The sequence below is a fragment of the Leguminivora glycinivorella genome, chromosome Z (genome assembly GCF_023078275.1).
Source record: "Leguminivora glycinivorella isolate SPB_JAAS2020 chromosome Z, LegGlyc_1.1, whole genome shotgun sequence".
In the NCBI taxonomy this organism is placed as follows: Eukaryota; Metazoa; Arthropoda; class Insecta; order Lepidoptera; family Tortricidae; genus Leguminivora; species Leguminivora glycinivorella.
Window position 1 is genome coordinate 36,312,890 of NC_062998.1, and position 12,038 is coordinate 36,324,927.

The 12,038-nt window shown below is 37.1% G+C and overlaps 2 protein-coding genes across 3 annotated transcripts in view; one reads left to right on the forward strand and one right to left on the reverse strand.

Moving 5' to 3' along the window:
• The window catches only part of LOC125241311 (peptide transporter family 1), a 44,614-nt gene that overhangs the window by 30,934 nt on the left and 1,642 nt on the right, over positions 1 to 12,038 (forward strand). For both annotated transcript variants that reach the window (XM_048149722.1, XM_048149723.1), the window contains exons 3-11: positions 1,250 to 1,391; positions 2,895 to 2,981; positions 4,347 to 4,621; positions 5,490 to 5,572; positions 6,965 to 7,129; positions 8,289 to 8,414; positions 8,943 to 9,065; positions 9,152 to 9,489; positions 11,590 to 11,809. In XM_048149722.1, the coding sequence (XP_048005679.1) occupies positions 1,250 to 1,391; positions 2,895 to 2,981; positions 4,347 to 4,621; positions 5,490 to 5,572; positions 6,965 to 7,129; positions 8,289 to 8,414; positions 8,943 to 9,065; positions 9,152 to 9,489; positions 11,590 to 11,809 (1,559 nt within the window). The remainder of the gene's footprint in view (positions 1 to 1,249; positions 1,392 to 2,894; positions 2,982 to 4,346; positions 4,622 to 5,489; positions 5,573 to 6,964; positions 7,130 to 8,288; positions 8,415 to 8,942; positions 9,066 to 9,151; positions 9,490 to 11,589; positions 11,810 to 12,038) is intronic.
• Positions 9,562 to 11,373, reverse strand: LOC125241312 (juvenile hormone esterase-like). Its single transcript, XM_048149724.1, has one exon. The coding sequence runs from the start codon at positions 11,301 to 11,303 to the stop codon at positions 9,585 to 9,587; it is 1,719 nt and encodes a 572-aa protein (XP_048005681.1). The 5' UTR covers positions 11,304 to 11,373; the 3' UTR covers positions 9,562 to 9,584.

Sequence of the window (12,038 nt, forward strand, 5' to 3'; positions counted from 1 at the left end):
GTTATCAAGTAAATCAATCTGATTAATATTAAGTAGGTGTTAGTTATCTTCGTAACACACTTTTAAATGCTACAAAAAGTATCCACTTGAGAGTCTTGAGACATCAGAAAGGCCATAGTAATTCATAGAATCGAGTGTTCTATGGTTATTATACTTTATGTATATGCGTCATTTGCAATATTTATTCTTAAGTGTGAATCCCCCGTCTAAAGATAATCTGTATTTGTAGATAATTATAAGTACCTAATTATACATTGTTGTGTTAATAACTACCTAACAAATAACTCGTGTAAGAAACAGTCGATTTCCAAGATATATTGGTATATTGTAATTGCATTGTTCGAGAGTAGCCTTGCATAGGAAATAATACTTAATCAAATTTAACGTTGTTGAACATAAAACTGTTTTCACTAGTATTGTTGCACAAGTAGTCGAGTAGGTAGTATTTATTTATATACTCATGACTACCTTTTTATCGTATACATATCTATACTAGTCGTCCTAGCTTTACGTAGGTTATACAAAAAAAGGTTTCAAGGGTTCAAAAGGTTTGAGTGTAGGTATTATTCTAAGAATCACTTTTGTACACGAAATATATATATATTTTTAAATTACTTTAGATATCAATAAAAATAAATAATTTGTTACTTCCATAGGAATATTAAATTAGGAAAAAAATGTACAAAGTCTTTGTTCCTTAAAATATAGACACATACTAGTCTGGACAAATTGTGTCTTATTGTACATATAACTATATGCTTGTGTAGGTACTAACATAACTAGATATAAGATTAACTTGCAATACCCTATCAGGGTGCCATGTGTAACTTTACATTATTGTATCAACTGTTTACCATGGTTCGTAATAAAGTATTCTATTCTATTCTAATTAACTTTTTTCATCATTTCACATTTTTTCTTGCTAGTGAGATATGGCTCAGGGTGTAAGAATATTGCAAACTTGTTTGCAATATTTAATTTACTTACGCTCCCTTCACACTCAAACTGTTGTTTAAGCGTTGAATTTAAGAAGGTTTTATCCTTATTAATTTGGCCTTGCAGCGACCGTGATTTTAGATGCGTAACTTAACAAAAAGTTTATAATGCAAGAAAAAGATTTTGTTGTTTTACTTTAATTAAAATCTATAGAAGGTACACAAAAAATCTCAAACAAGAATATACTTAAACTAAGTTCAGTGACCTGCAGGTTGTAGGTATATGTACTTACACTTCATTGTTTACATTTTAGCGATCCTGTCGCTGTACCTCCGCGACAAGTTGGGGTACAGCGACGACGGAGCCACGATCATCTACCACGTGTTCACGATGTTCGCCTACTTCTTCCCGCTGCTGGGCGCCATGATTGCGGACGGCTGGTTGGGCCGGTTCAGGTACACTACTTCTACACTAGTTACACTACACCGTTGACGTTGCGCCATCCTGTCGCTGTACCTCCTCGACAAGCTGGGGTACAGCGACGACGGAGCCATGATCATCTACCACGTGTTCACGATGTTCGCCTACTTCTTCCCGCTGCTGGGCGCCATGATTGCGGACGGCTGGCTGGGCCGGTTCAGGTATACTACTACTACATTAGTTACACTACACTGTTGACGTTGCGCCATCCTGTCGCTGTACCTCCTCGACAAGCTGTGAGCCATAGTAATCTAAGTACTGCAATTGCAGGTGGGGCAGGCTGGGCCCGGTTTAGGTACCTAGTAGTATACATTCCTTACCCTACACTGCTCACGTTTAGCGATCCGAGTTGTCGCTGCTACGACAGCTTGCCGCGGAGGTAGGTACACAGCTTGGCGTAATAGCTTAATTGATGCAGATAAAGATGAGTCTGACAGACTGTGCCACTATTAAAAATATTTATCAAGATCGGACTGTGATAGTAAACTTGTTAACGTCTCTATAGATAAGACGGTTACATGAGAACTCCGTCCTTAACTGAATGATTTCGCAAAATCTTTATCTTTTGAAATCCATGAATGCCCTCATTTAGAACAGGGATGTCATTTTGTATTTTTTATTTTTAGCAACTTAGGTACATATTTAGTGTAATTACTAATCACAGAGTACTGGTGCCGTAGCCGAATGGCATTTCTGCGACGCGAAACGAAAACGAAACGCCGCGAAAGGTACTCTGGCTCTGTCGTGCCAATACGCAAGAGCGATAGAGATAGATATCTACGAGGGTTTCGTTTCGTGAGCGTTTGTGCCATTCGGCTTCGTACCCTGGAGTAATTATTAAAGACATTTCAAATAAATTATGAGTACAGTCAGCATTACAAGTAGGTATTGCTGAGAATGCTGAGTCTTCTACACATAATCGTCCTATCTAATCTGTTTGCTCTCAGAAGGTAGTGTTTAGATACATTTTTCTACTCCCGAACTGTTATACGTCATTTACACGGTCGTGCATAGATCTTTAAAACCCTACATAAAGGTCTATTCCCCAAAGCCAGTGTCCGCCGGCTTTCCGCGCATGCGCGCAGTATCGAAAAAACTGAAAACGCATTGTTTGGCTCTGTAACCATGGCAACGCCTTATAACGACACTGCGCGAGTGCGCGGAAAGGCTTTGGGCAGCTGAGCTGACAGTGCAAACCTTTGCGTCAAAATACAGGAAGCAGTGTGAATTTCACGAAAGTTATTCAAGAAAACTATTAAAAACTAAGTGCATGGTCGTAGAAAAAGTATTGTATGCAACGGTGTTTAACTGGGTCAAAAAATACTCGTGTCGTCTCAATAACAATTTTCGGCTTCGCCTCAAATTGTTACCCACGCCACTCGTCTTTTTTGACCTCCTTTAAACGCCTGTTTTATGGAAGTTGGATACCAATTATACTTTACCAACCAGATAAATAATGCTTTGTGTGATATTTTCAGAACAATATTATACCTGTCAATGGTATATGCTTTCGGCAGCATCCTGATATCGGTGACAGCCATGCCTCCAGTAAAAATACCTCAGTTGTAAGTGCTTTAAATATTATTTATGTGATACTAAAATTATTGTAACTTGTAATCGGTCATTCACGCAATTTAACAGACCCGAAAGCACGAATTTTTTTGATAAAGATGTACCTTTAGTAACAAGAAGCTCAAATTTAAAAACAGACGGCATTACATTCCACAAATAAGTCATATTTATAATTTACGTAAGTATTGGTACGCGTCAGTAGAGGGACAGTCATACTTCTGTCCCTTTTCATTACATTGAAACGGCCAATCACAGCGCGCTTAACACATTCCCCGCCCGCTCCTCGCACCCCAAACACTGGTGACTCGTATCGCGAACCAAATATACAAGACTGCCACTCTATAGGAGGTTCTCTGTGGATAAGGTAGAAATACTTATAAATTTAACGACAGCAGCAGGGTCGTAAATATGGGTAACTGCCATATATATAGGTATAAAGGTTTTTTGCTCGACTCAATATTTTAAATCCAATGGAAACGAAATGCCGAAACTATACACAACTATAGGTATACTCAGCATGAAGTACGCGTTTAACAAACTCGTATCCTATTTTTTTGCACTACAGCGCTTTCCCGGATTATGTATGTACTTTCTATTAAGTTTTGTTTTAAATAAAATTAATTATATTTTATTATATTTTGTAGTAATTTAAATTAATTACTACAAAATAAATATGGTTTATGCTTATCTTGTTACAAATAATGTCTATCGATATTACGAAAAAGTAATCTATAAGTAATAAGCAAACCAAATACTTACACAAATCGTATTTACGCGCATGTCTACGCACTGTTATCTCAAATATACAGTGTACACTGAGCCGCATTTGTGAAATGCAATTAAATACTATACATCTACATCAATCAGCTTTATTGATGGACGTTAATTACTACGAATGTGCGGTCATTGCTCCACGTTGAAATTAATAAAGGAGACACAGACTCAATGTGAAATCAAATACGATCCCGTTGCATGCGAAAATGACAGATTAAAGTAAGATGGGGAAAGACGAACACTGATACAAGATTAAGTCCGTTTTCACACTATCCGATCCGATATCGGATGTCGTAAGGATTTCAATGGAAAAAACCCAAGATGACGCCTTTAATGTATGGACATCGGTCCTACATCCATATCGGGTCGAATAATGTGAAGACGCACTTACACCTGTAAGAAATTTTAATACTGCTCTTGATGACGGCCCGGATAAAATAAACTGACCAGGTATGTTAATCTTCAACCTGACCTGAACCTGGTTTTGATTTCGGTTTCTCAATTATCAAAGATTATAGAAGTGTAGAAGTGCCCCAATCATGATAAATAAATGCTCATATTACATAGATTTCATTAATTTACAGAGAGTTCTCAATACTAGCGTTGCTGTTGATCGCGTTCGGTACGGGCGGCATCAAGCCGTGCGTGTCCGCGTTCGGCGGTGACCAGTTCAAGCTGCCAGAACAGGAGAAGTACCTGGGCTACTTCTTCAGTCTGTTCTACGCGGCTATCAACGCTGGAAGCTTGGTTTCTACGTTCCTCACGCCAATACTGCGCGCCGATGTGCACTGCTTTGGCGACAATGACTGCTACTCGCTGGCGTTCGGAGTGCCCGGCGTGCTTATGGTGATTTCGATAGGTGAGTGCGTATTCTTTTATTTAGGTACGTGTATTGCGCTTCTAGGTCCTACCCATCTGAATAAAATAAGTAGTAATCCTATTTTATTCGTGTTGCCTCAAGTTTTTGGCTCGAATCGGTCAATTTGAGATCTAAATGACCTAAGTTGACGGCTAATGTTTATACTTTGTGTTTTATTATAATCATAAATAATTTATTATCCCGATTTTTACTAGCTGTATAATGATTATCTACAGAGGGCGGAATTGCTCATGGCAAAAATCAAACGTCAATAGGGTTGGAACGTTAAATTTTATCGACATTTTCATCTATCGATAAATTCAGTCACTTTTTACATTTTTGACTTTAACGTTGACCTTTGATTAGGTATTCGACCATTTGATTTTGACCTCTTTGATTAGATTAAAAGTAAATTGATTTGATTTGATTTGACATTTGATTACCGTTTCTGTCACTAGTCCTTTTGCAACTAATTCACGTTTGAAAAAATGGTTACCTATTCCAAAACGAAACAGTCAACAAATGCATAAAGAAGTATCCTTATCTTACATACGATGAAAACAACTGAATAATATGCTGATAATTTCAGTTTAATCGATAGTCGATAAAATTTAACGTTCCAACCCTATTGACGTTTGATTTTTGCCATGAGCAATTCCGCCCTCTGACCTATCTATTATCATTATTAGGTACCTGCTGGTATATTTGTATGATATATATACGCGCTGTTTTTTTTTTTAATTCAATGGTCGATAAAAATCATCAATTCGTGTTTAGGTGCTTAATTAAATATATGCAGCTGATTGTCTATTTCGTCGTAGTCAGAGTAGTAGAATAGAATTCTGATATATATTGTTTATGTTTTCAGTAATTTTTGTTGCGGGTAGAAGACGATATATAGTAAAAAATCCCGCCGGTAACATAATAGGACAAGTTGGTGCGTGTATAGGTGTAAGTATAACTATATAACTTAACATTATTGTTTATTGACTAAAAATCTAAACTAGACTAGTAGAGAGGTCGAATTGTAACATAACAACATGAGTAATCAATTCGGATAATAGTTAGTATACCTAATGACAAGTGGTTCACCTTGGTCGGTACGAACAGACTCGTCCCACACATAAGATACGACCGGTTTGGCGCAGTCGGTAGTGACCCTGCCTGCTACGCCGCGGTCCCGGGTTCGAATCCCGGTAAGGGCATTTATTTGTGTGATGCGCACAGATATTTGTTCCTGAGTCATGGATGTTTTCTATGTATATAAGTATTTGTATATTATATATATCGTTGTCTGAGTACCCACAACACAAGCCTTCTTGAGCTTACCGTGGGGCTCAGTCAATCTGTGTAAGAATGTCCTATATAATAATATTTATATTTATTTATTTATAAGATCATCACATGGCAAGGTACCGAAAAAGCTGCAATTATATGCTAATGAGTAAGATAAGTAAGATGTATCTTCAAATTCTTCAAACAGTGAAATGTTCAGTTCAATAAATATAAAGAAACAGGGTAAGAACATAAATAGAATTTGTAATCAATGGAAACCACTGTAACTCCCGTAAAATTTATCTAAGATATCATCATTTACAGTCATTTTTAAGCATGTATACAGAGTGGGGACTGCAACAAAGGCGAAGAATTGAACTCTAGGCTATTCTCCTTATACTGATCAACATTTGTTCGGCGACTTTTAAAAATAACTTGTATTTTGATTTTTATCACCCTTGAAAGTTTTTTCTAAGAGGTAATGTATTGCGAATTCTGTTAAGTCTAAAGTGTGACAGACAACGTCAATGACAACAATAATGGCGTACTTACATTGAAGCTAATATTTATTTTGTATGAAAAATTAAAAATTTAAAGACTTCATAATTTTTAAAAGTCACTGAACAAATGTTGATCAGTATAAGGAGAATAGCCTACAGTTCAATTCTTCGCCTTTGTTACAGGCCCCACTCTGTATATTCGCAAAATCATAATTTTTTACTTCATAGTAAATAAATCAATCGAAACTGGTCTTGCCTGTTTTTCTTACTGGCGTTTCACTACATATTTACCTACAATTTAACTAGAAGCTTATCTCAAGTTGTAAATCTACACAGTTGAACTTGGTTGAACGTAACTGCAACTAATTGCAGTAAATAATTGCTCTAAAGTATACACCTAATTATGTGCCTGGCAGGAAGTATGAGCCTTAGTGCGTTTTCACATTATCCGGACCGATATCCCATATATTTACGCCGCCACCTTTGATATTTCCTTTGAAATCCTTCCTACTTCCTATATCGGATCGGATAATGTGAAAACGCACATATAAGTCTTGTGTGATTACAGCACGGCATCGTGAAGTCGGCTAAGAGTAAGGAGAAGCGTGAACATTGGCTGGACCACGCGCAAGAAAAGTTCGGACCGGCGCTGGTCGAGGACGTCAAGGGGCTGCTCCGAGTGCTCGTGCTGTTCACGCCCGTGCCTATCTTCTGGGCCTTGTTCGACCAACAGGTAACATAATGTACCTACTCTGTGGTTGAAGTCCACCAAGGTACCTAGAGAGAAGCCTGCATTGGCTGGATGAAGAGCAGGAGACATTCGGGCTTGTGCTGGTTGAGAACAAGGGGCTATTGCGTGTCGTCGTGTTTTTCACGCCCGTATCCTTCTTCTGGTTCTAGCGGGATCAGCAGGTAGCACACGATCAGTACAACAAAGTCTTATCTTAGGATAGGAATTACATTGATTTTTATTGAGATCCAAGTTTACAAATTAAAACAGTTTTAATATTGAATGAAAAATGCTGATAGTATAGTTACTAACCATTGGTTAGCCACAAATTAATAAGACTCCATGAGGTTTTCCTATTTCGTGTTTATGGATAATTGGGATCTAAGTATTTAAGGAAAACTGACAAGGTGCTTAGTGGAATTGGTGAGCCGGAAATATAGGTACCTAATATTCTTATCCCCTTATTCATAAACGTTCACTAAAGTTATCAATCCGATAAAGTTCGTTTGTCCCTTTCTATCACACCAATACGTCGGAAAGGGATAAACGAACTTTTCCCCTCACTAGCTCGGAAACACGTGTTTTGTCCTTTAATACCAGCGGGTAAAAACGCATTTTATCCACTAGTGGGTAAAGTAATTTGACCTTGAACAAAGTCAAATTAACTGCTTTAAAATTGATAAAAGTAGGTGAATCTAGTAATAAAGATGATTTACCCCCTGTGGAACTACTGGAAGCAGTGATAAACGCATTTTTTACGTTGTAGTTTCCTCGCTATAGTGAGGGGAAAAGTTTTGTGTTACACTCGGGTGCAAATGTATTTTACTTCTCGTGTATTGAAAAACTCACAAGTTCAGGATTCTATTCTCGAACCACTCGCTTCGCTCGTGGTTCAACTATAGAATCCTTTCACTTGCTCGTTTTTCAATTCCACACTCGACGTTAAAATACAACTTTGCCCCCTTGTATAACAAATAACTATTATCGGCTTGATAACTTTAGTGAATGTTTAGGAATAAGGTGGTTATTCTTTATTCAACCCAGTCGACACTATGTCATGTATACTTTGGATTTACTGAAGTAAGTAGGTAATTGTAACCGTAAGTTAATATTCGACGATATAGGTTAACGACGTTATTAAGTAATAGATTGTAATCCACAGGGGTCGAGATGGACGTTCCAAGCGGACAGGATGCGACAAGACATCGGCAACTGGGAGCTCAAGGCGGACCAAATGCAAGTGCTAAACCCCTTGCTTATACTTATCTTCATCCCAATCTTCCAAGTTGTAAGCATTCTTTCAAATTCTGTCTTATTTTTAGTGCGAGAGGAAAGAGTAGAAATTATCAAATTAAGTCACCATCAGTTTCTACGTATCTTGTCATTTTTTGATGACTAAGCAATTTTGTAAGGTAACGTATTATTTCATTTTAGTTAATCGCTGAAGACATAAGGTCCTACCCTCCCTGCCTGGCCCTGTACCCAAAAGTACAATCGTTGATGCGTATCCATCGCGGAGCGTCAACAATTCTACTATTGGAATTAAACAAGCCCTGAAGCCCTTTATATTAAGTAGTTTTATTTAGAACAAGGTTGTTTTTTTGTTTCGTCCAATTTTCAAACACAAAATAAGTATTAACTCTATTCCCCACAGAAATGTTGTATATTCATTCATATTTCAATTTGATTTTTTTAATTGTATGGCTGAAGGGTTTTAGAAGGATAATTTCTACTCTTTTATGTCACATTGTAATAAGAAGAGTAAATACACAGTTCGTGATCGTGTAAATTCTCAACTAGGTACTTATTTTTTCAGGCAATATACCCTTTCATGACTTGGTGCAAACTTATAAGTAAACCCCTTCACAAAATGATATGGGGAGGACTCTTGGCAGCTGCAGCCTTCGTCATCTCCGGTATTGTGGAGTTGAGCCTTCTGGTTAGTAAATTTATTAATACTTAATATTCATTGGGATTATATACATTTGAATAAATATTTATCATATAAATACAATTTGTTTGCAGCCAACATATGGTACACCTATAGCAGCTGGGCTGGCACAATTAAGAGTGTACAACGGATTCAACTGCAATTTAACACTAAGTGTCCTCCATGAAAATAACTTAGGAGAATTCCATGTCCCACCGCTATCCGTATACGAGAAACTGAATATTAAAACGGATAATTTCATAGACCTTCCTTACTCACTGCAAGGAAACCCAAACACAGAGTGTGCTGGCGTACATTACAACGGGACATTTAGTTTAGAACAAAAAACCGCTAAGTCCTTCTTTGTTAGTAGCGAGGGCGTCTACAACTTTACGGATGACAATGAAAAAGTAATTGGAGGAGTCGGTGTAAGGTACAGTTATACATTTTTATTATTTTATCTACACTATTTAGTTTTACCATATCAAAATCAAAGTCAGTCACATTCTTACAATCAACAGATTATTTTTATAATTCGTCGTGTTTTGTCGTATCGCAGACCTCACTTCTGTAGTGGTTCTCATAAATTTCATCCCAAAATTTGCAATCTTTTTTATCAGATAAAGGATGCACTAATTTACTTTGGTTACCGATTAGCATTAAACTATCGTCTTCTAAAGTAATTGCTGGCCAGCGGTACTTCGCTGGGCGAGATGCAGGCGTAGGCTCCCCAAACTTTGCAAAATTGGCCCACCATTCCGCCAATTGTCTTATCATAATTTTGTTATTGTTACTTGTGCCATTTTTCAAATGAACATAACGTTCCCACATGGGCTCACATTTGAGCACATAACATATTTCATCTCCACTGGCTGCGCCTTTTACTGGGACCCGGGCTCCAGCTAGAGCAGTACTTTTAACTGCATTAAATTTCCCAGCAAAGTTAAACTTATACATGAACACTTTGTTCGAGTTAAACTTCAAAGAGGCCTTTATAAATTTGAATATAGGATATTTGTAAAGATCTGAAGTATAACTCAAAAACTCGTTTACAGCTTTCTCTGATATACCCTCCTTGAAATATTTGTGCTGTATCTTATTTGCTACTAGTTTATATATTTCTGATGTATAATTATAGCGACATCCATCAGAAAAGGGGACCATGAATTTAAAAATACCAGAAAACATCTTCAAATACTCAGGATTATGCAAAAACGGTATTATTTCAGAAATACTCTCTTGGCTATTGTACCCTACAATCATGGGTTTATTGAACTTGAAATTTGGTGTGTGCCGAAAAAAATCGTCTGGAAACATCGTGATCAAAGACTTGTTTGATTTCTTCTCTATAGTAGGCGAGAATGGGACCACGGGTCTCTGAAAGTTAATAACATCAACAGAGTTGTAAATTTTCTGTGACGCTAAAATAATTTTCTGAGTGGAAGCACTTGTCAACTTCTTAACATCATGTTTAAGTAGCTCCTTGGACAGTCTATCTAGTTCAAAACTGTTTGTACGTGAAAAAAGCGACGCAGAAAATAATGCTCCACTCTGTAGAATCATCTTTGAAAAGAGATTACGTGCCTTTGTCATTAGTAGCCAAGACAGGAAAGTAGCTCCGGATCCGCTACCCATGACCGTCACTTTCTTGCTGTCACCGGCAAAGATCCTTATATTTCTCTTTATCCACCGTAAGGCCATCACTATATCTTTAAGTCCCATGTTAGCATGGGTCTCAGTCTCGTTGATTTTTAGGAATCCGAAAGGTCCTATTCTATGTGTGACAGTTACAAATAAAACATCATGGTTTATGAGGAAATCGGCGCCGTGTAAATGACTAAAACTCGAACCGAATGCGTAGCCATGAATCCACACGATCACCGGCTTCAGTGGGTCTGTAGCCTTCATTAGTATTTGCGGTGTGAATATGTTCAGATAGAGGCAGTCTTCGTTGCCGTACTGACCATGCTTGTGAACAATATGTGGCTGTGCGCAAGCCCCGTGGAACTCCTGCGTTCCATCCCAAAAGCCTACCCACTTCTTTGGAGCCACGGGATCTTTGAATCTTAATTTTTTTATTGGAGGTTGAGCGTAAGGAACTTTGTAGAAAGCACAGAAGCGTTTCCCTTCGAAAATTGTGGCTTCCTGAAGACCGAGTAGAGTTCCTTGTTTCACATTTACCCACACTTCGCGTGACGCAACTTTAGAAAACAGCGAAAGTAATAAAAAATACCACCTTCCGCACATTGTTCTGTTACAATTAAGTTTGGTTTTAATCAAGAGTTCTAAATTAAAATCACTCACGTGTCAAATGTTTTGATTACGAATTAGGAACAACTGTACGTAATACTATGTAAGAAACACATGGAAATTCTATGTATCTGTAATATTTTCATAACAATTTAAATGAGAATCCCTTTAAGTAGATAAATAATGTAACAAAAAAAACCCATCTGTTAGTATTTATTTCCAATCTGGTCTAAGTTTTATAAAATTGAGATTGAGACGCTAATGAAAATTTTGTTATTTTCAGGTTTTTATCGAATATTAGAAGTATCTCTGAAATATCAATAGTAGATGTAAAGAAAAACAAAACGAAATTAAGTCTAAAAAGTAATTATAAGGATAAGAAAGTAATAGAGAGAGGCTCGTACGACGTGGTCGTGGGCGGCCAGACAGTGCTGACCGACTATTCATTCCAAACTGGAGGCGTGTACACAATCAATGTGTATGAAGATTCTAATGGAAATTACGTAAGTGTGACAATATCAAACATACCTATAAGTACGAAAAATATTTGTTATTTATATCATTGTTTCACACCCAAATTATTTAATTAGGTAATAACTTTTTATATATCTAATATTTTGCAGTCGACGAAAGACCATAAATTTATATAACATGAATATAACATTTAATCTGCGTGATGATATTAATCATACAATGAATTAAAACCGCAATTTTTTTTTAAACTTATGACTA

What these genes read in the sequence shown, in the direction of transcription:
- LOC125241312 (XM_048149724.1), bottom strand. Translation starts at nt 11,303, where the DNA reads ATGTGCGGAAGGTGGTATTTTTTATTACTTTCGCTGTTTTCTAAAGTT.